The 25,000-nt window shown below is 39.7% G+C and overlaps 1 protein-coding gene across 1 annotated transcript in view; it reads right to left on the bottom strand.

The window, feature by feature from the left end:
- The window catches only part of LOC124044484 (partitioning defective 3 homolog B-like), a 249,262-nt gene that overhangs the window by 116,353 nt on the left and 107,909 nt on the right, over window positions 1-25,000 (bottom strand). The window contains 2 exon segments of the mRNA XM_046364112.1: window positions 8,780-8,824; window positions 16,480-16,788. Coding sequence (XP_046220068.1) covers window positions 8,780-8,824; window positions 16,480-16,788 — 354 coding nt within the window.

The following is a 25,000-nucleotide window of genomic DNA, read 5'->3' as shown; positions in this document are numbered from 1 at the left end:
TTGGCTTATTTTGTGGTCTCAAACAAGTAAGGTAATTAACATTCTTCCTCAAGATTACGGACAAAATGATTAGACTGACAAGGGAAGCAATGTTGTTCCCTTTTCATATAATTGCTGCAAATAGTTTTCCATTTGTAAGGAATATATTTCTATTGCTTTCTTGTTCTTCAACCCTTCAGACTTCCTGTTGTCTTCAACTACAGACGTAACGAATAGAACGGGTTGTTAATGTAACTATTGTGCCTTTAGCTTCTCGACAATTGAAAGAAAGTTGATATGAAAACCAATAGAACAGGAGAGAAAATATGTTTTCAATGGTATAATTGTTATCATATTGGGTGGAAAAAATAATTCCCTCTATGTTTCTATGGTCTGATTTTTGGCTACTTTGAAGCAAGGATCACCAGATCATTGTAAAGTGGTGAACGTACCCGATAGCCTGCCTACCGGTTGCCTATGCACTTGATCGGTGAATGAGGAGGCGCACTTCAATTACAAGTTGAGAAAGAAAAATAGTAGCTCTTTTTAAAAAAAAATTTTAAACGTACCATCAAAACTGTTTTTAACAAACATATTGTGTTTATAAATGTTGCGCAATGACTGGGCTTATAAAAACATGTGTTTCACTCCAGCAGTAAGGACCTGAGGACCTGAGGAGCTGAGGACCTGAGGAGCTGCAGTAGTAAGGACCTGAGGAGCTGAGGACCTGAGGAGCTGAGGACTGAGGACCTGCAGTACAAGGACCTGAGGAGCTGCAGTAGTAAGGACCTGAGGAGCTGCAGTAGTAAGGACCTGAGGAGCTGCAGTAGTAAGGACCTGAGGACTGAGGACTGCAGTAGTAAGGACCTGAGGAGCTGAGGACCCGAGGACCTGAGGAGCTGCAGTAGTAAGGACCTGAGGAGCTGAGGACCTGAGGAGCTGAGGAGCTGAGGACCTGCAGTAGTAAGGACCTGAGGAGCTGCAGTAGTAAGGACCTGAGGAGCTGCAGTAGTAAGGACCTGAGGAGCTGCAGTAGTAAGGACCTGAGGAGCTGCAGTAGTAAGGACCTGAGGAGCTGCAGTAGTAAGGACCTGAGGAGCTGCAGTAGTAAGGACCTGAGGACCTGAGGACCCGAGGACCTGAGGAGCTGCAGTAGTAAGGACCTGAGGACCTGAGGAGCTGAGGACCTGCAGTAGTAAGGACCTGAGGACCTGAGGACCCACTACCTGAGGACTGCAGTACTAAGGACCTGAGGACCTGAGGAGCTGAGGACCTGCAGTAGTAAGGACCTGAGGAGCTGAGGACCTGCAGTAGTAAGGACCTGAGGAGCTGAGGACCTGCAGTAGTACGGACCTGAGGAGCTGAGGACCTGCAGTAGTAAGGACCTGAGGAGCTGAGGACCTGCAGTAGTAAGGACCTGAGGAGCTGAGGACCTGAGGAGCTGAGGACCTGAGGAGCTGCAGTAGTAAGGACCTGAGGAGCTGAGGACCTGAGGAGCTGCAGTAGTAAGGACCTGAGGAGCTGAGGACCTGAGGAGCTGAGGAGCTGCAGTAGCATAGTGCTGTCTGACAAACCATATTCCACAAAGAAAAAGCTCTGTATGCTGTGTGATAGATAAGATAAATTACGACTAGCGCCAATCCACACGGTCCAATTAAATCCCACTAAAATTATGCAAATTAACCGATAGACCAATAAGCATGATGGTCAAACGTATTGACTGGTATTTTCCCCGATCAATGAAGAAGCATCATTTTGCAAAAGGATTGTATTTTGTCCCAGTCAATTAGCAATGTTATTAATGTTGCAATGTTATTTACTCCTTATTAAAAATAATAAACGTACCTGGCTACCTGAAATCCTGACAGACAGACAGACAGACAGACAGACAGACAGACAGACAGACAGACAGACAGACAGACAGACAGACAGACAGACAGACAGACAGACAGACAGACAGACAGACAGACAGACAGACAGACAGACAGACAGACACATACAGTAGCTAAGTTTGTAGGAAATTAGGTCAGAAAGAGAGATGCAGGAAGAGCAGCTGAACAAGCAGAGACCATCTGTTGAAAACGTATTCAGTTACCAGACCTCCTAAACACTACTACACACACTACTATACACACTACTACACACACTACTATACACACTACTACACACACTACTATACACACTACTATACACACTACTATACACACTACTATACACACTACTACACACTACTACACACACTACTATACACACTACTATCCACACTACTATACACACTACTATACACACTACTATACACACTACTATACACACTACTATACACACTACTATACACACTACTATACACACTACTATACACACTACTATACACACTACTACACACACTACTATACACACTACTATCCACACTACTATACACACTACTATACACACTACTATACACACTACTATACACACTACTACACACACTACTATACACTAAACACTACTACACACACTACTATACACACTACTATACACACTACTACACACTACTACACACACTACTACACACTACTACACACACTACTATACACACTACTACACACTACTATACACTAAACACTACTACACACACTACTATACACACTACTATACACACTACTATACACACTACTACACACACTACTATACACTAAACACTACTACACACACTACTATACACACTACTACACACACTACTATACACTAAACACTACTACACACACTACTATACACACTACTATACACACTACTATACACACTACTATACACACTACTATACACACTACTATACACACTACTATACACACTACTATACACACTACTATACACACTACTATACACACTACTACACACACTACTATACACACTACTATACACACTACTATACACACTACTATACACACTACTATACACTAAACACTACTACACACACTACTATACACACTACTATACACACTACTATACACTAAACACTACTACTACTATACACACTACTACACACACTACTATACACACTACTATACACTACACTACTATACACACTACTATACACTACTATACACACTACTATCCACACTACTATACACTAAACACTACTATACACACTACTACTATACACTAAACACTACTATACACACTAACACTACTACACTATACACACTACTATACACACTACTATACACTACTATACACACTACTATACACACTACTATACACACTACTATACACACTACTATACACTATACACACTACTATACACACTACTATACACACTACTATACACACTACTATACACTAAACACTACTACACACACTACTATACACACTACTACTACTATACACACTACTATACACACTACTATACACACTACTATACACACTACTACACACTACTATACACACTACTATACACTAAACTACTACACACACTACTATGCTATACACAAACACTACTACACACTACTATACACACTACTATACACACTACTACTACACACTACTATACACACTACTATACACACTACTATACACACTACTATACACTAAACACTACTACACTACTATACACACTACTATACACTACACTACTACACACTACTATACACACTACTATACACTAAACACTACTATACACACTACTATACACACTACTATACACTAAACACTACTATACACTAAACACTACTATACACACTACTATACACACTACTATACACACTACTATACACACTACTATGCACACTACTATACACACTACTATACACATTACTATACACACTACTATACACACTACTATACCCACTACTATACACACTACTATACACTAAACACTACTACACACACTACTATACACACTACTACACACACTACTATACACACTACTATACACACTACTATACACACTACTATACACACTACTATACACACTACTATACACACTACTATACACTAAACACTACTACACACACTACTATGCACACTACTATACACTAAACACTACTACACACACTACTATACACACTACTATACACTAAACACTATACACACTACTACACACACTACTATACACACTACTATACACACTACTACACTACACACACTACTATACACACTACTATACACACTACTATACACACTACTATACACACTACTATACACACTACTATACACACTACTATACACTACTATACACTACACACACTACTATGCACACTACTATACAAACTACTATACACTAAACACTACTACACACACTACTATACACACTACTACACTACTATACACACTACTATACACTACTATACACACTACTACACACACTACTATACACACTACTATACACACTACTATACACACTACTATACACACTACTATACACACACTACTACACACACTACTATACACACTACTATACACACTACTACACACACACTACTATACACTACTATACACACTACTACACACACTACTATACACACTACTATACACACTACTACACACTACTATACACTACTATACACACTACTATACACACTACTATACACACTACTATACACTACTATACACTACTACACACTACTACTATACACTACTATACACACTACTATACACACTACTATACACACTACTATACACACTATTATGCACTACTATCCACACTACTATACACACTACTACTATACACTACTATACACACTACTATACACACTACTACACACTACTATACACACTATACACACTACTACACACACTACTATACACACTACTATACACACTACTATACACACTACTATACACACTACTACACTACTACTACACACACTACTATACACACTACTATACACACTACTATACACACTACTATACACTAAACACTACTATACACACTACTATACACACTACTATACACTAAACACTACTATACACTAAACACTACTATACACACTACTATACACACTACTACACACACTACTATACACTAAACACTACTATACACTAAACACTACTATACACACTACTATACACACTACTACACACTACTATACACACTACTATACACTAAACACTACTATACACACTACTATACTACTACACACACTACTACACACTACTATACACACTACTATACACACTACTATACACACTACTATACACACTACTACACACACTACTACACACACTACACTACTAAACACTACTACACACACTACTATACACACTACTATACACACTACTATACACACTACTATACACACTACTACTACACACTACTATACACACACTACTATACACTACTATACACACTACTATACACACTACTATACACACTACTATACACTACTATACACACTACTATACACACTACTATACACACTACTACTACACTACTATACACACTATACACACACTACTATACACACTACTATACACACTACTACACACACTACTATACACACTACTATACACACTACTATACACACTACTATACACACTACTATACACACTACTATACACACTACTACACACACTACTACACACACTACTATACACACTACTATACACACTACTATACACACTACTATACACTAAACACTACTATACACACTACTATACACACTACTATACACTAAACACTACTATACACTAAACACTACTATACACACTACTATACACACTACTACACACACTACTATACACTAAACACTACTATACACTAAACACTACTATACACACTACTATACACACTACTACACACACTACTATACACACTACTATACACTAAACACTACTATACACACTACTATACACACTACTACACACACTACTATACACACTACTACACACACTACTATACACACTACTATACACACTACTATACACACTACTATACACTAAACACTACTACACACACTACTATACACACTACTATACACACTACTATACACACTACTACACACACTACTATACACACTACTATACACACTACTATACACACTACTACACACACTACTATACACACTACTATACACACTACTACGACTATACACTAAACACTATTACACACACTACTATACACACTACTATACACTAAACACTACTACACACACTACTATACACACTACTAGACACACTACTATACACTAAACACTACTACACACACTACTATACACACTACTACACACACTACTACACACTAAACACTACTACACACACTACTACACACACTACTACACACTAAACACTACTACACACACTACTATACACACTACTACACACACTACTACACACTAAACACTACTACACACACTACTATACACACTACTACACACACTACTATACACACTACTACACACACTACTACACACTACTATACACACTACTATACACACTACTATACACACTACTACGACTATACACTAAACACTACTACACACACTACTATACACACTACTACACACACTACTACACACTACTATACACACTACAACTATAAAGTTTGGTGGATGCCAGGAGAACGCTACCACTCTGAATGCATAGTGCCAACTATAACGTTAGGTGGAGGGGCTGTTTTTCATGGTTCTGGCTAGGCCCCTTAGCATACAATGACATTCTAGAAGACTCTGTGCTTCCAACATTGTGGCAACGGTTTGGGAAAGGCCCTTTCCTGTTTCAGGATGACAATGCCCCAGTGCACAAAGTGAGGTCCAATCACAGACCTGATGATGTCACTGCTCCTGGACACTTGACTGGGAGGGGTATTTACAGACATTTACAGACACAAGGCCAACTGGGAGGACAAATTACAGACACAAGGCCAACTGGGAGGACAAATTACAGACACAAGGCCAACTGGGAGGACAAATTACAGACACAAGGCCAACTGGGAGGACAAATTACAGACACAAGGCCAACTGGGAGGACAAAATGCAGACACAAGGCCAACTGGGAGGACAAATTACAGACACAAGGCCAACTGGGAGGACAATTTGCAGACACAAGGCCAACTGGGAGGACAAATTATAGACACAAGGCCAACTGGGAGGACAAATTGCAGACACAAGGCCAACTGGGAGGACAAATTGCAGACACAAGGCCAACTGGGAGGACAAATTACAGACACAAGGCCAACTGGGAGGACAATTTGCAGACACAAGGCCAACTGGGAGGACAAATTACAGACACAAGGCCAACTGAGGGGACAAATTGCAGACACAAGGCCAACTGGGAGGACAAATTACAGACACAAGGCCAACTGGGAGGACAACTTGTCCTCACAAGGCCAACTGGGAGGACAAATTACAGACACAAGGCCAACTGGGAGGACAAATTGCAGACACAAGGCCAACTGGGAGGACAAATTACAGACACAAGGCCAACTGGGAGGACAAATTACAGACACAAGGCCAACTGGGAGGACAAATTACAGACACAAGGCCAACTGGGAGGACAAATTACAGACACAAGGCCAACTGGGAGGACAAATTGAAGACACAAGGCCAACTGGGAGGACAAATTACAGACACAAGGCCAACTGGGAGGACAAATTACAGACACAAGGCCAACTGGGAGGACAAATTACAGACACAAGGCCAACTGGGAGGACAAATTGAAGACACAAGGCCAACTGGGAGGACAAATTACAGACACAAGGCCAACTGGGAGGGGGGAGTATTTACAGACACAAGGCCAACTGGGAGGGGGGTATTTACAGACACAAGGCCAACTGGGAGGGGGGGGGGTATTTACAGACACAAGGCCAACTGGGAGGGGGAATTACAGACACAAGGCCAACTGGGATTCTACATCAAAATAGACATTCTGTTCGCTAGCTCAACAGACCTGTGTTGATTGACAGTTTGCTGGTCCAATCAGAGGGTCGAGTGTGCGTTTCACTAGCCAATCTGTTGCACATTTTTTTTTTCAAGAGCGATGCCATGGATACTGTCTCGGGCTACAAAATGAGTGACAAAACATGACACATCCTGGACAGATCATTTGCAGTCATCAGTCTCAAGTCAAAATCGAGTCCTGAGTCTTGTGGCATCAAGTCAAGTCTCAAGTTATTTTAATTTCTATCAATTTAAGTCTCAAGTCATCAAATGTGTGACTCGAGTCAGACTGATGTATACTACTACACACACACACACACACACACACACACACACACACACACACACACACACACACACACACACACACACACACACACACACACACACACACACACACACACACACACACACACACACACACACACACACAGTACTACACACTACTACACACACTACTATACACACACACTACACAGTACTACACACACACACTCTTCATATTACTACACACTACTAAACACTACTATACACACACACACACACACACACACACACACACACACACACACACACACACACACACACACACACACACACACACACACACACACACACACACACACACACACACACACACACACACACACACACACACACACACACACCCACTACTACACAGTACTACACACACCTTCACATTACTACACACAACTACTACACAGTACTACACACACCTTCACATTACTCCACACTACTACTATTTGGGATGCTCTAGACTTCCTGTCTGCCAGGCCAGTGTCTGAGGTCCTCGTGTCAGTCAGCATGCAGGGCCTCTCCAGGGCCGGACCATCCATCAGAACCTCAAGGCTCAATACGGTGCGTCTCCATCAGCATAACACTGTGTTAGTGTTCGGACGTGTTCTAATCTACTGGGCATTCCTCACCTGACCTGTGGCCTGCTAGTGATCCCACGTTGCTTTCATCTGCCACTGGAAACAAAACACACAGAGGCCACAAAGTCAAGACATACGAGAGGAGAAGAGAGGAGAGGAGAGGAGAGGAGAGGAGAGGAGGATCAGACCAGACAGGGAGGAGAGGAGAGGAGAGGAGAGATCAAACCCGGCAGGAGAGTAATCAGGGAAGTCCTGCTCAGGTTACGTTTAAATGAGTGGTAATTACAGACAAGGCCAACTGGGAAGGGGGGGTATTTACAGACACAAGAGCAACTGGGAGGTGAGGGGGGGGGGGTATTTACAGACACAAGGCCAACTGGGAGGGGGGTAATTACAGACACAAGGCCAACTGGGAGGGGGGTAATTACTAATAAAGAGATGAGGAGAGGTCTGTCTGTAATAAAGAGATGGGGAGAGGTCTGTCTGTAATATAGAGATGGGAGGAGGTCTGTCTGTAATATAGAGATGGGGAGAGGTCTGTCTGTAATATAGAGATGGGGAGAGGTCTGTCTGTAATATAGAGATGGGGAGAGGTCTGTCTGTAATATAGAGATGGGGAGAGGTCTGTCTGTAATATAGAGATGGGGAGAGGTCTGTCTGTAATATAGAAATGGGGAGAGGTCTGTCTGTAATAAAGAGATGGGGAGAGGTCTGTCTGTAATATAGAGATGGGGAGAGGTCTGTCTGTAATATAGAGATGGGGAGAGGTCTGTATGTAATATAGAGATGAGGAGAGGTCTGTCAGTAATATAGAGATGGGGAGAGGTCTGTCTGTAATATAGAGATGGGGAGAGGTCTGTCTGTAATATAGAGATGGGGAGAGGTCTGTCTGTAATATAGAGATGGGGAGAGTTCTGTCTGTAATATAGAGATGGGGAGAGGTCTGTCTGTAATATAGAGATGGAGAGAGGTCTGTCTGTAATAAAGAGATGGGGAGAGGTCTGTCTGTAATATAGAGATGGGGAGAGGTCTGTATGTAATATAGAGATGAGGAGAGGTCTGTCTGTAATATAGAGATGGGGAGAGGTCTGTCTGTAATATAGAGATGGGGAGAGGTCTGTCTGTAATATAGAGATGGGGAGAGGTCTGTCTGTAATATAGAGATGGGGAGAGGTCTGTCTGTAATATAGAGATGGGGAGAGGTCTGTCTGTAATATAGAGATGGGGAGAGGTCTGTCTGTAATATAGAGATGGGGAGAGGTATGTCTGTAATATAGAGATGGGGAGAGGTCTGTCTGTAATATAGAGATGGGGAGAGGTCTGTCTGTAATAAAGAGATGGGGAGAGGTCTGTATGTAATATAGAGATGGGGAGAGGTCTGTCTGTAATGTCCAGAACCATAACAGATCACTAACCTGATAATATAGGATAGGGGAGGTGAGGACAGTCATCTAGCTCTGAGTCAGTCTATGCTGCTGGGAACCTAATGATAGGGGAGGTGAGGACAGTCATCTAGCTCTGTGTCAGTCTATGCTGCTGGGAACCCATTGATAGGGGAGGTGAGGACAGTCATCTAGCTCTGTGTCAGTCTATGCTGCTGGGAACCCAATGATAGGGGAGGTGAGGACAGTCATCTAGCTCTGTGTCAGTCTGATAGGGAGGTGAGGACAGTCATCTAGCTCTGTGTCAGTCTATGCTGCTGGGAACCCAATGATAGGGAGGTGAGGACAGTCATGCTGCTGGGAACCCAATGATAGGGGAGGTGAGGACAGTCATCTAGCTCTGTGTCAGTCTATGCTGCTGGGAACCCAATGATAGGGGAGGTGAGGACAGTCATCTAGCTCTGTGTCAGTCTATGCTGCTGGGAACCCAATGATAGGGGAGGTGAGGACAGTCATCTAGCTCTGTGTCAGTCTATGCTGCTGGGAACCCAATGATAGGGGAGGTGAGGACAGTCATCTAGCTCTGTGTCAGTCTATGCTGCTGGGAACCCAATGATAGGGGAGGTGAGGACAGTCATCTAGCTCTGTGACAGTCTATGCTGCTGGGAACCCAATGATAGGGGAGGTGAGGACAGTCATCTAGCTCTGTGTCAGTCTATGCTGCTGGGAACCCAATGATAGGGGAGGTGATTTTTATCTATTGTATATCCTCTCTCCCTCCCCCTCCTCCCCTCTCCCCCTCCCCCTCTCCCCCTCTCTCCCCCTCCCCCTCTCCCTCCCTCCCCCCCTCTCTCTCTCCCTCCCCCCTCTCTCTCCCTCCCCCTCTCTCCCCCCTCTCCCTCTCCCTCCCCCTCTCTCTCTCCCTCCCCCTCTCTTGTATATCCCCCCCACTCTCTCTCTCTCTGATGGAGGGAGGGAGGGAGTCGATAGACGAGAGTTAATAGGGTCATCCTCAGGTAATATGTGGAAATGTGCTGCAGTGTTCAGTTTTTATGATGCGTATTTGAGAGCGATGAGACACATCAAACCCATAAAGAAAATGACTTTCCCGCCCGGCGCCAACATTTCTATTTTATTTCCCACTGATTCTCTCCTTCTCTCTCCTCCAGCCAACAGCCCAGCAGGCTGAGCACACACATCTAACCTCCTCCTCTCCTCCCGTCTCTCCCTACCGCTTCACTGTAAAACCCCCCTCTATCTATCATCCCTCTTTTAAAGTATTTAAAGAGAGGAGGAGAATGAGTATAGTGGTTGACTATCGCACAGAGAGGTGAATTTGGTGGGGAGATTTCAGAGTACACTGTACACTTGGTACGTCTAGTTCAACACTGTATATGTAGTGGCCTAAAACCTCTGCATTAAGAAACTAACCTATCTGATTACTATACTGTCTTTAACTAACCTGATTACTATACTGTCTCTAACTAACCTATCTAACTAACCTATCTGATTACTATACTGTCTAACTAACCTGATTACTATACTGTCTAACTAACCTGATTACTATACTGTCTAACTAACCTGATTACTATACTGTCTTTAACTAACCTATCTGATTACTATACTGTCTAACTAACCTGATTACTATACTGTCTTTAACTAACCTATCTGATTACTATACTGTCTCTAACTAACCTATCTGATTACTATACTGTCTAACTAACCTATCTGATTACTATACTGTCTAACTAACCTGATTACTATACTGTCTAACTAACCTATCTGATTACTATACTGTCTAACTAACCTGATTACTATACTGTCTAACTAACCTATCTGATTACTATACTGTCTAACTAACCTGATTACTATACTGTCTTACTAACCTGATTACTATACTGTCTAACTAACCTATCTGATTACTATACTGTCTAACTAACTATACTCTAACTAACCTATCTGATTACTATACTGTCTAACTAACCTGATTACTATACTGTCTAACTAACCTGATTACTATACTGTCTAACTAACCTATCTGATTACTATACTGTCTAACTAACCTGATTACTATACTGTCTTTAACTAACCTATCTGATTACTATACTGTCTCTAACTAACCTATCTTACTTACTATAACCTATCTGTTACTAACTAACCTATCTGATTACTATACTGTCTTTAACTAACCTATCTGATTACTATACTGTCTTTAACTATTACTATACTGTCTAACTAACCTATCTGATTACTATACTGTCTAACTAACCTATCTGATTACTATACTGTCTTTAACTAACCTATCTGATTACTATACTGTCTCTAACTAACCTAGCTGATTACTATACTGTCTAACTAACCTATAACTATACTGTTACTAACTAACCTATCTGAACTTACTATACTGTCTTTAACTAACCTATCTGATTACTATACTGTCTTAACCTATCTGATTACTATACTGTCTTTAACTAACCTATCTGATTACTATACTGTCTTTAACTAACCTATCTGATTACTATACTGTCTTTAACTAACCTATCTGATTACTATACTGTCTAACTAACCTATCTGATTACTATACTGTCTAACTAACCTATCTGATTACTATACTGTCTTTAACTAACCTATCTGATTACTATACTGTCTTTAACTAACCTATCTGATTACTATACTGTCTTTAACTAACCTATCTGATTACTATACTGTCTTTAACTAACCTATCTGATTACTATACTGTCTTTAACTAACCTATCTGATTACTATACTGTCTAACTAACCTATCTGATTACTATACTGTCTTTAACTAACCTATCTGATTACTATACTGTCTCTAACTAACCTAGCTGATTACTATACTGTCTAACTAACCTATCTGATTACTATACTGTCTAACTAACCTATCTGATTACTATACTGTCTTTAACTAACCTATCTGATTACTATACTGTCTTTAACTAACCTATCTGATTACTATACTGTCTTTAACTAACCTATCTGATTACTATACTGTCTAACTAACCTATCTGATTACTATACTGTCTAACTAACCTAGCTGATTACTATACTGTCTAACTAACCTAGCTGATTACTATACTGTCTAACTAACCTATCTGATTACTATACTGTCTAACTAACCTATCTGATTACTATACTGTCTTTAACTAACCTAGCTGATTACTATACTGTCTTTAACTAACCTATCTGATTACTATACTGTCTAACTAATCTAGCTGATCATTACTATACTGGCTTTAACTAACCTATCTGATCATTACTATACTGTCTAACTAACCTGACTGATCATTAACTAACCTACCTGATCATTAACTAACCTACCTGATCATTACTATACTGTCTAACTAACCTACCTGATCATTAACTAACCTACCTGATCAATACTATACTGTCTTTAACTAACCTACCTGATCATTAAGTAACCTAGCTGATCATTACTATACTGTCTAACTAACCTAGCTGAACATTACTATACTGTCTAACTAACCTATCTGATTACTATACTGTCTTTAACTAATCTAGCTGATCATTACTATACTGTCTAACTAACCTAGCTGATCATTAACTAACCTAGCTGATCATTAACTAACCTAGCTGATCATTACTATACTGTCTAACTAACCTAGCTGGTCATTACTATGCTGTCTAACTAACCTAGCTGGTCATTACTATACTGTCTAACTAACCTAGCTGGTCATTACTATACTGTCTAACTAACCTAGCTGGTCATTACTATGCTGTCTTATGTGTATATGACCACATATCCCTCTTCATAATGTGTGGGAATACTTTAAACTTTGCTTATATCTGTACCTGTATCTGTACCTGTATCTGTACCTGTATATGTACCTGTATATGTACCTGTATATGTACCTGTATCTGTACCTGTATATGTACCTGTATATGTACCTGTACCTGTATATGTACCTGTATATGCACCTGTATCTGTACCTGTATCTGTACCTGTATATGTACCTGTATATGTACCTGTACCTGTATATGTACCTGTATATGTACCTGTATATGTACCTGTATATGTACCTGTACCTGTATATGTACCCGTATATGCACCTGTATCTGTACCTGTATCTGTACCTGTATATGTACCTGTATATGTACCTGTACCTGTATATGTACCTGTATATGTACCTGTATCTGTACCTGTATATGTATATGTACCTGTATATGTACCTGTATATGTACCTGTACCTGTACCTGTACCTGTATCTGTACCTGTATATGTACCTGTATATGTACCTGTATATGTACCTGTACCTGTATATGTACCTGTATATGTACCTGTATATGTACCTGTATATGTACCTGTATATGTACATGTATATGTATATGTACCTGTACCTGTATATGTACCTGTATCTGTACCTGTATCTGTACCTGTATATGTACATGTATATGTACCTGTATATGTACCTGTATATGTACCTGTACCTGTATATGTACCTGTATATGTACCTGTATATGTACCTGTATATGTACCTGTATATGTACCTGTATCTGTACCTGTATCTGTACCTGTATATGTACATGTATATGTATATGTACCTGTATATGTACCTGTACCTGTATATGTACCTGTATATGTACCTGTACCTGTACCTGTATATGTACCTGTATATGTACCTGTACCTGTATATGTTCCTGTATATGTATCTGTATATGTACCTGTATATGTACCTGTATCTGTACCTGTATCTGTACCTGTATATGTACCTGTATATGTACCTGTACCTGTATATGTATCTGTACCTGTATATGTACCTGTACCTGTACCTGTATATGTACCTGTACCTGTACCTGTATATGTACCTGTAACATGTTATGCTAAATACTGTATATGTACCTGTACCTGTACCCCCTGTCCTATGTACCTGTAGCCTCCCGTACATATGTACCTGTATTTAGTACCTGTACCTGTATATGTACCTGTACCTGTATATGTACCTGTACCTGTATATGTACCTGTATATGTACCTGTATATGTACCTGTACCTGTATATGTACCTGTACCTGTATATGTACCTGTACCTGTACCTGCATCTGTATCTGTATCAGTACCTGTATATATATGATCACATGAATCATGAATACAGTGTTTACTCTGCCGAACATGGGTTAGCTAAATACTGTACAAAGAGACGGGGGACACCGTTGTTCCCCCTCTCCTGCTGCTGCCAACAGCCTCCCACATCTCTGTATTTAGGGAGACACCATCTCTCTGTATTTAGGGAGACACCATCTCTGTATTTAGGGAGACACCATCTCAGGGGTATTTAGGGGGATATGGACACCCTACTGAATACGGGGATATACCAGGGGGATAGAAATATTTATAAACTGTTAGACAGGGGTTTCCCACTGGCAGCCCATTAGAACACTGCAAAAATACCAGCAGAGAGTGATGTTGAGAGAGATGTACTATGTGGGATGGGAGAAAGATTTTCTGAATATCAGGGGTATATACCAGGGGGATACGGAGAAAGATATACTGCATACCAGGGGTATATACCAGGGGGATATGGAGAAAGATATACTGAATACCAGGGAGAAAGATATACTGTATACCAGGGGATATACGGGGGATATGAAAGATATACTGTATACCAGGGGGATATACCAGGGGGATATGGAGAAAGATATACTGCCCCTGAACAGGCATACCAGGGGAAAATAAGATATACTTGCCTGGGGAAAATTAAAAAAAAAAATAATACCAGGAGAAAGATATACTGAATACATACCAGGGGATATGGAGAAATATATACTGAATACCAGGGGTATATACCAGGGGGATACGGAGAAAGATATACTGAATACCAGGGGTATATACCAGGGGGATATGGAGAAAGATATACTGAATACCAGGGGGATATACCAGGGGGATACGGAGAAATATATACTGTATACCAGGGGGATATACCAGGGGGATACGGAGAAATATATACTGTATACCAGGGGGATACGGAGAAAGATATACTGTATACCAGGGGGATATACCAGGGGGATACGGAGAAAGATATACTGTATACCAGGGGGATATACCAGGGGGATACGGAGAAAGATATACTGAATACCAGGGGGATACGGAGAAATATATACTGTATACCAGGGGGATATACCAGGGGGATACAGAGAAAGATATACTGTATACCAGGGGGATACGGAGAAAGATATACTGTATACCAGGGGGATACGGAGAAATATATACTGTATACCAGGGGGATATACCAGGGGGATATGGAGAATAAAAAGCAGTGGAACTGGCTTCCAGATGCACAGTTGAGTTCGAGGACTTTACGAGATGGGAGAAGTGTGAACCAGAGTATGTCTTACCCAGGTCCATGCTCTTGGAGGTCTTGGAGGTCTTGGTGTGGTGGTACTGAAACTGGGCCAGCTGTGGTCCAGGGATGGGCCTGGTGGAGCTATCCCCTGGGGCTGGTCCAGGGATGGGCCTGGTGGAGCTATCCCCCAGGGCTGGCCCAGGGATGGGCCTGGTGGAGCTATCCCCTGGGGCTGGTCTAGGGATGGGCCTAGTGGAGCTATCCCCTGGGGCAAGACTCAGGGCTTCCTGACGGGGAGATATAAGAGTCAGCTCCTCGTCATCATCCTCTTCACCAACGTGGGCGGAACTTCCATTAAAGACTGGAGAGGAGGAGAGAGAGACCACAGAGCAACAAGGGGGATATGAAGAAAGATATACTGAACTTCCATTAAAGACTGGAGAGGAGGAGAGAGAGACCACAGAGCAACAAGGGGGATATGAAGAAAGATATACTGAACTTCCATTAAAGACTGGAGAGGAGGAGAGCGAGACCACAGAGCAGTGGAAAACATTATGTGGAAAGTCTCCATTAAAATTGGTTGTTATTTCAGGACTAACGGGTGTATTTCTGGTGAAAACGGAAAAGCATTCTGCACGGTGCTGAGAGACTGTTGTGTACTAGGGTCAATGGCAGAACTGACGAGTTCAGGTGGTTCTGTGGAAAGAGATATTGGTTTGGTTATCAGCTTTACTATAGCAATGCATTTACATGTCTTTTTGTCGTCCTTTTAGCAGGGCACTCTTCTCCTGAGTGACTTACAATCAGACGTTTACATCATTTACAACGCAGAGTCGCGGCTTTATAGAATTTACTCTGAACCAGACTTCAAAAACCTGACTTTGTGGATATGTGTGTGTGTGTGTGTGTGTGTGTGTGTGTGTGTGTGTGTGTGTGTGTGTGTGTGTGTGTGTGTGTGTGTGTGTGTGTGTGTGTGTGTGTGTGTGTGTGTGTGTGTGTGTGTGTGTGTGTGTGTGTGTGTGTGTGTGTGTGTGTGTGTGTGTGTGTGATAGTGAGACCACAGAGTTTCTAAACCCAGAGGCTCAACATCACAAGACGTCCAGGAATGCTTGGGCAGCAGACCAAACCGACCAGGCCAGAGTTTGGGGTTTCAGAAGTCAACGAGAGAAATCTTACTTAGTTGTTTATTTTCTCAAAAATCTAAAGACACAACCTAAAGTTGTTTAAAAGATTCAAAACCAATGCTTTCAATAGTGCTATTATAATTATTATAATAATAATAATATGTACAGTAGATATGTACAGTAGATATGTACAGAGTAGATATGTACAGAGTAGATATGTACAGAGTAGATATGTACAGTAGTTATGTACAGTAGTTATGTACAGTAGATATGTACAGAGTAGATATGTACAGAGTAGATATGTACAGAGTAGATATGTACAGTAGATATGTACAGAGTAGATATGTACAGTAGATATGTACAGAGTAGATATGTACAGAGTAGATATGTACAGAGTAGATATGTACAGAGTAGTTGTGTACAGAGTAGATATGTACAGAGTAGATATGTACAGTAGATATGTACAGAGTAGATATGTACAGAGTAGATATGTACAGAGTAGTTATGTACAGAGTAGATATGTACAGTAGCTATGTACAGAGTAGATATTTACAGAGTAGATATGTACAGTAGATATGTACAGAGTAGTTATGTACAGAGTAGATATGTACAGAGTAGTTATGTACAGAGTAGATATGTACAGTAGCTATGTACAGAGTAGATATTTACAGAGTAGATATGTACAGTAGATATGTACAGAGTAGATATGTACAGTAGATATGTACAGAGTAGATATGTACAGAGTAGATATGTACAGAGTAGATATGTACAGTAGATATGTACAGAGTAGATATGTACAGTAGATATGTACAGAGTAGTTATGTACAGAGTAGATATGTACAGTAGATATGTACAGAGTAGTTATGTACACAGTAGATATGTACAGAGTAGATATGTACAGAGTAGATATGTACAGTAGATATGTACAGAGTAGATATGTACAGTAGATATGTACAGAGTAGATATGTACAGAGTAGATATGTACAGTAGATATGTACAGAGTAGATATGTACAGTAGATATGTACAGAGTAGATATGTACAGAGTAGATATGTACAGTAGATATGTACAGAGTAGATATGTACAGTAGATATGTACAGAGTAGTTATGTACAGAGTAGATATGTACAGAGAAGATAAGTACAGAGTAGATATGTACAGAGTAGATATGTACAGTAGATATGTACAGAGTAGATATGTACAGAGTAGATATGTACAGTAGATATGTACAGAGTATATATGTACAGAGTAGATATGTACAGTAGATATGTACAGAGTAGATATGTACAGAGTAGATATGTACAGTAGATATGTACAGAGTAGATATGTACAGTAGATATGTACATTAGATATGTACAGTAGTTATGTACAGAGTAGATATGTACAGAGTAGATATGTACAGTAGTTATGTACAGCGTAGATATGTACAGTAGATATGTACAGAGTATATATGTATAGTAGATATGTACAGAGTAGATATGTACAGAGTAGATATGTACAGAGTAGATATGTACAGTAAATATGTACAGAGTAGATATGTACAGAGTAGATATGTACAGTAGATATGTACAGTAGATATGTACAGAGTAGATATGTACAGAGTAGGTATGTACAGTAGTTATGTACAGAGTAGATATGTACAGAGTAGATATGTACAGTAGATATGTACAGAGTAGATATGTACAGAGTAGATATGTACAGTAGATATGTACAGAGTAGATATGTACAGTAGATATGTACATTAGATATGTACAGTAGTTATGTACAGAGTAGATATGTACAGAGTAGATATGTACAGAGTAGATATGTACAGTAGTTATGTACAGCGTATATATGTACAGTAGATATGTACAGAGTATATATGTATAGTAGATATGTACAGAGTAGATATGTACAGAGTAGATATGTACAGAGTAGATATGTACAGTAAATATGTACAGAGTAGATATGTACAGTAGATATGTACATTAGATATGTACAGTAGTTATGTACAGAGTAGATATGTACAGAGTAGATATGTACAGAGTAGATATGTACAGTAGTTATGTACAGCGTAGATATGTACAGTAGATATGTACAGAGTATATATGTATAGTAGATATGTACAGAGTAGATATGTACAGAGTAGATATGTACAGAGTAGATATGTACAGTAAATATGTACAGAGTAGATATGTACAGAGTAGATATGTACAGTAGATATGTACAGTAGATATGTACAGAGTAGATATGTACAGAGTAGGTATGTACAGTAGTTATGTACAGAGTAGATATGTACAGAGTAGATATGTACAGTAGATATGTACAGAGTAGATATGTACAGAGTAGATATGTACAGTAGATATGTACAGAGTAGATATGTACAGTAGATATGTACATTAGATATGTACAGTAGTTATGTACAGAGTAGATATGTACAGAGTAGATATGTACAGAGTAGATATGTACAGTAGTTATGTACAGCGTATATATGTACAGTAGATATGTACAGAGTATATATGTATAGTAGATATGTACAGAGTAGATATGTACAGAGTAGATATGTACAGAGTAGATATGTACAGTAAATATGTACAGAGTAGATATGTACAGAGTAGATATGTACAGTAGATATGTACAGTAGATATGTACAGAGTAGATATGTACAGTAGATATGTACAGAGTAGATATGTACAGAGTAGATATGTACAGTAGATATGTACAGAGTAGATATGTACAGTAGATATGTACAGAGTAGTTATGTACAGAGTAGATATGTACAGAGAAGATAAGTACAGAGTAGATATGTACAGAGTAGATATGTACAGTAGATATGTACAGAGTAGATATGTACAGAGTAGATATGTACAGTAGATATGTACAGAGTATATATGTACAGAGTAGATATGTACAGTAGATATGTACAGAGTAGATATGTACAGAGTAGATATGTACAGTAGATATGTACAGAGTAGATATGTACAGTAGATATGTACATTAGATATGTACAGTAGTTATGTACAGAGTAGATATGTACAGAGTAGATATGTACAGTAGTTATGTACAGCGTAGATATGTACAGTAGATATGTACAGAGTATATATGTATAGTAGATATGTACAGAGTAGATATGTACAGAGTAGATATGTACAGAGTAGATATGTACAGTAAATATGTACAGAGTAGATATGTACAGAGTAGATATGTACAGTAGATATGTACAGTAGATATGTACAGAGTAGATATGTACAGAGTAGGTATGTACAGTAGTTATGTACAGAGTAGATATGTACAGAGTAGATATGTACAGTAGATATGTACAGAGTAGATATGTACAGAGTAGATATGTACAGTAGATATGTACAGAGTAGATATGTACAGTAGATATGTACATTAGATATGTACAGTAGTTATGTACAGAGTAGATATGTACAGAGTAGATATGTACAGAGTAGATATGTACAGTAGTTATGTACAGCGTATATATGTACAGTAGATATGTACAGAGTATATATGTATAGTAGATATGTACAGAGTAGATATGTACAGAGTAGATATGTACAGAGTAGATATGTACAGTAAATATGTACAGAGTAGATATGTACAGTAGATATGTACATTAGATATGTACAGTAGTTATGTACAGAGTAGATATGTACAGAGTAGATATGTACAGAGTAGATATGTACAGTAGTTATGTACAGCGTAGATATGTACAGTAGATATGTACAGAGTATATATGTATAGTAGATATGTACAGAGTAGATATGTACAGAGTAGATATGTACAGAGTAGATATGTACAGTAAATATGTACAGAGTAGATATGTACAGAGTAGATATGTACAGTAGATATGTACAGTAGATATGTACAGAGTAGATATGTACAGAGTAGGTATGTACAGTAGTTATGTACAGAGTAGATATGTACAGAGTAGATATGTACAGTAGATATGTACAGAGTAGATATGTACAGAGTAGATATGTACAGTAGATATGTACAGAGTAGATATGTACAGTAGATATGTACATTAGATATGTACAGTAGTTATGTACAGAGTAGATATGTACAGAGTAGATATGTACAGAGTAGATATGTACAGTAGTTATGTACAGCGTATATATGTACAGTAGATATGTACAGAGTATATATGTATAGTAGATATGTACAGAGTAGATATGTACAGAGTAGATATGTACAGAGTAGATATGTACAGTAAATATGTACAGAGTAGATATGTACAGAGTAGATATGTACAGTAGATATGTACAGTAGATATGTACAGAGTAGATATGTACAGTAGATATGTACAGAGTAGATATGTACAGAGTAGATATGTACAGTAGATATGTACAGAGTAGATATGTACAGTAGATATGTACAGAGTAGTTATGTACAGAGTAGATATGTACAGAGAAGATAAGTACAGAGTAGATATGTACAGAGTAGATATGTACAGTAGATATGTACAGAGTAGATATGTACAGAGTAGATATGTACAGTAGATATGTACAGAGTATATATGTACAGAGTAGATATGTACAGTAGATATGTACAGAGTAGATATGTACAGAGTAGATATGTACAGTAGATATGTACAGAGTAGATATGTACAGTAGATATGTACATTAGATATGTACAGTAGTTATGTACAGAGTAGATATGTACAGAGTAGATATGTACAGAGTAGATATGTACAGTAGTTATGTACAGCGTAGATATGTACAGTAGATATGTACAGAGTATATATGTATAGTAGATATGTACAGAGTAGATATGTACAGAGTAGATATGTACAGTAAATATGTACAGAGTAGATATGTACAGAGTAGATATGTACAGTAGATATGTACAGTAGATATGTACAGAGTAGATATGTACAGAGTAGGTATGTACAGTAGTTATGTACAGAGTAGATATGTACAGAGTAGATATGTACAGTAGATATGTACAGAGTAGATATGTACAGAGTAGATATGTACAGTAGATATGTACAGAGTAGATATGTACAGTAGATATGTACATTAGATATGTACAGTAGTTATGTACAGAGTAGATATGTACAGAGTAGATATGTACAGAGTAGATATGTACAGTAGTTATGTACAGCGTAGATATGTACAGTAGATATGTACAGAGTATATATGTATAGTAGATATGTACAGAGTAGATATGTACAGAGTAGATATGTACAGAGTAGATATGTACAGTAAATATGTACAGAGTAGATATGTACAGAGTAGATATGTACAGTAGATATGTACAGAGTAGATATGTACAGAGTAGATATGTACAGTAGTTATGTACAGAGTAGATATGTACAGAGTAGATATGTACACACACACACACACACACACACACACACACACACACACACACACACACACACACACACACACACACACACACACACACACACACACACACACACACACACACACACTCATCATTCATTATCACACACACACACACACACACACACACACACACACACACACACACACACACACACACACACACACACACACACACACACACACACACACACACACACACACACACACACACACACACACACACACACACACACACACACACACACACACATCATTCATTATCACACACACTCACAAACACACACACACACAGCACAGCGAGGGTGTTGAGACTAGAGGGTGTTGAGTGGTGAGGGTGTTGAGTGGTGAGGGTGTTGAGAAGAGAGGGTGTTGAGAAGAGAGGGTGTTGAGAAGAGAGGGTGTTGAGAAGAGAGGGTGTTGAGAAGAGAGGGTGTTGAGTGGTGAGGGTGTTGAGTGGTGAGGGTGTTGAGAAGAGAGGGTGTTGAGAAGAGAGGGTGTTGAGAAGAGAGGGTGTTGAGAAGAGAGGGTGTTGAGTGGTGAGGGTGTTGAGACTAGAGGGTGTTGAGTGGTGAGGGTGTTGAGTGGTGAGGGTGTTGAGAAGAGAGGGTGTTGAGAAGAGAGGGTGTTGAGAAGAGAGGGTGTTGAGAAGAGAGGGTGTTGAGAAGAGAGGGTGTTGAGCAGTGTGTGTGTTCATGTTCTCTCTCTATCTCTCTGTCTCTCTCTGTCTCTCTCTGTCTCTCTCTGTCTCTCTCTGTCTCTCTCTGTCTCTCTCTGTCTGTCTGTCTGTCTGTCTGTCTGTCTGTCTGTCTGTCTGTCTGTCTGTCTGTCTGTCTGTCTGTCTGTCTGTCTGTCTGTCTGTCTGTCTGTCTGTCTGTCTGTCTGTCTGTCTGTCTGTCTGTCTGTCTGTCTGTCTGTCTGTCTGTCTGTCTGTCTGTCTGTCTGTCTGTCTGTCTGTCTGTCTGTCTGTCTGTCTGTCTGTCTGTCTGTCTGTCTGTCTGTCTGTCTGTCTGTCTGTCTGTCTGTCTGTCTGTCTGTCTGTCTGTCTGTCTGTCTGTCTGTCTGTCTGTCTGTCTGTCTGTCTGTCTGTCTGTCTGTCTGTCTGTCTGTCTGTCTCTCTCTCTCTCTCTCTCTCTCTCTCTCTCTCTCTCTCTCTCTCTCTCTCTCTCTCTCTCTCTCTCTCTCTCTCTCTCTCTCTCTCTCTCTCTCTCTCTCTCTCTCTCTCTCTCTCTCTCTCTCTCTCTCTCTCTCTCTCTCTCTCTCTCTCTCTCTCTCTCTCTCTCTCTCTCTCTCTCTCTCTCTCTCTCTCTCTCTCTCTCTCTCTCTCTCTCTCTCTCTCTCTCTCTCTCTCCCTCCAATTCAAGGGCTTTATTGGCATGGGAAACATGTGTTAACATTGCCAAAGCAAGTGAGGTAGATAATATACAAAAGTGAAATAAACAATAAAAAGTAACAGTAAACATTACATATACAAATATTTCAAAACAATAACGACATTACAAATGTAATATTATATATATATATATATATACAGTGTTGTAACAAGGTACAAATGGTTAAAGGGCACAAGGGAAAATAAATAAGCATAAATATGGGTTGTATTTACAATGGTGTTTGTTCTTCACTGGTTGCCCTTTTCTCGTGGCAACAGGTCACAAACCTTGCTGCTGTGATGGCACACTGTGGAATTTCACCCAGTAGATATGGGAGTTTATCAAAATTGGATTTGTTTTCGAATTCTTTGTGGATCTGTGTAATCTGAGGGAAATATGTCTCTCTAATATGGTCATACATTGGGCAGGAGGTTAGGAAGTGCAGCTCAGTTTCCACCTCATTTTGTGGGCAGTGAGCACATAGCCTGTCTTCTCTTGAGAGCCAGGTCTCTCTCTCTCTCTGTATCTCTCTCTCTCTGCCTCTGTCTCTCTCTATCTCTCTCTCTCTGTATCTCTCTCTATCTCTGTATCTATCTCTGTCTCTCTCTCTCTCTCTCTCTGTGTCTCTCTCTGTATCTATCTCTGTCTCTCTCTCTCTCTGTCTCTCTCTCTCTGTATCTCTCTCTCTCTCTCTGCCTCTGTCTCTCTCTATCTCTCTCTCTCTGTATCTCTCTCTATCTCTGTA

The sequence above is a fragment of the Oncorhynchus gorbuscha genome, linkage group LG09 (genome assembly GCF_021184085.1).
Source record: "Oncorhynchus gorbuscha isolate QuinsamMale2020 ecotype Even-year linkage group LG09, OgorEven_v1.0, whole genome shotgun sequence".
Taxonomy (NCBI): domain Eukaryota; kingdom Metazoa; phylum Chordata; class Actinopteri; order Salmoniformes; family Salmonidae; genus Oncorhynchus; species Oncorhynchus gorbuscha.
Note: the sequence above shows the minus strand (reverse complement) of the source record. Positions and strands in the feature narration are given on the sequence as shown.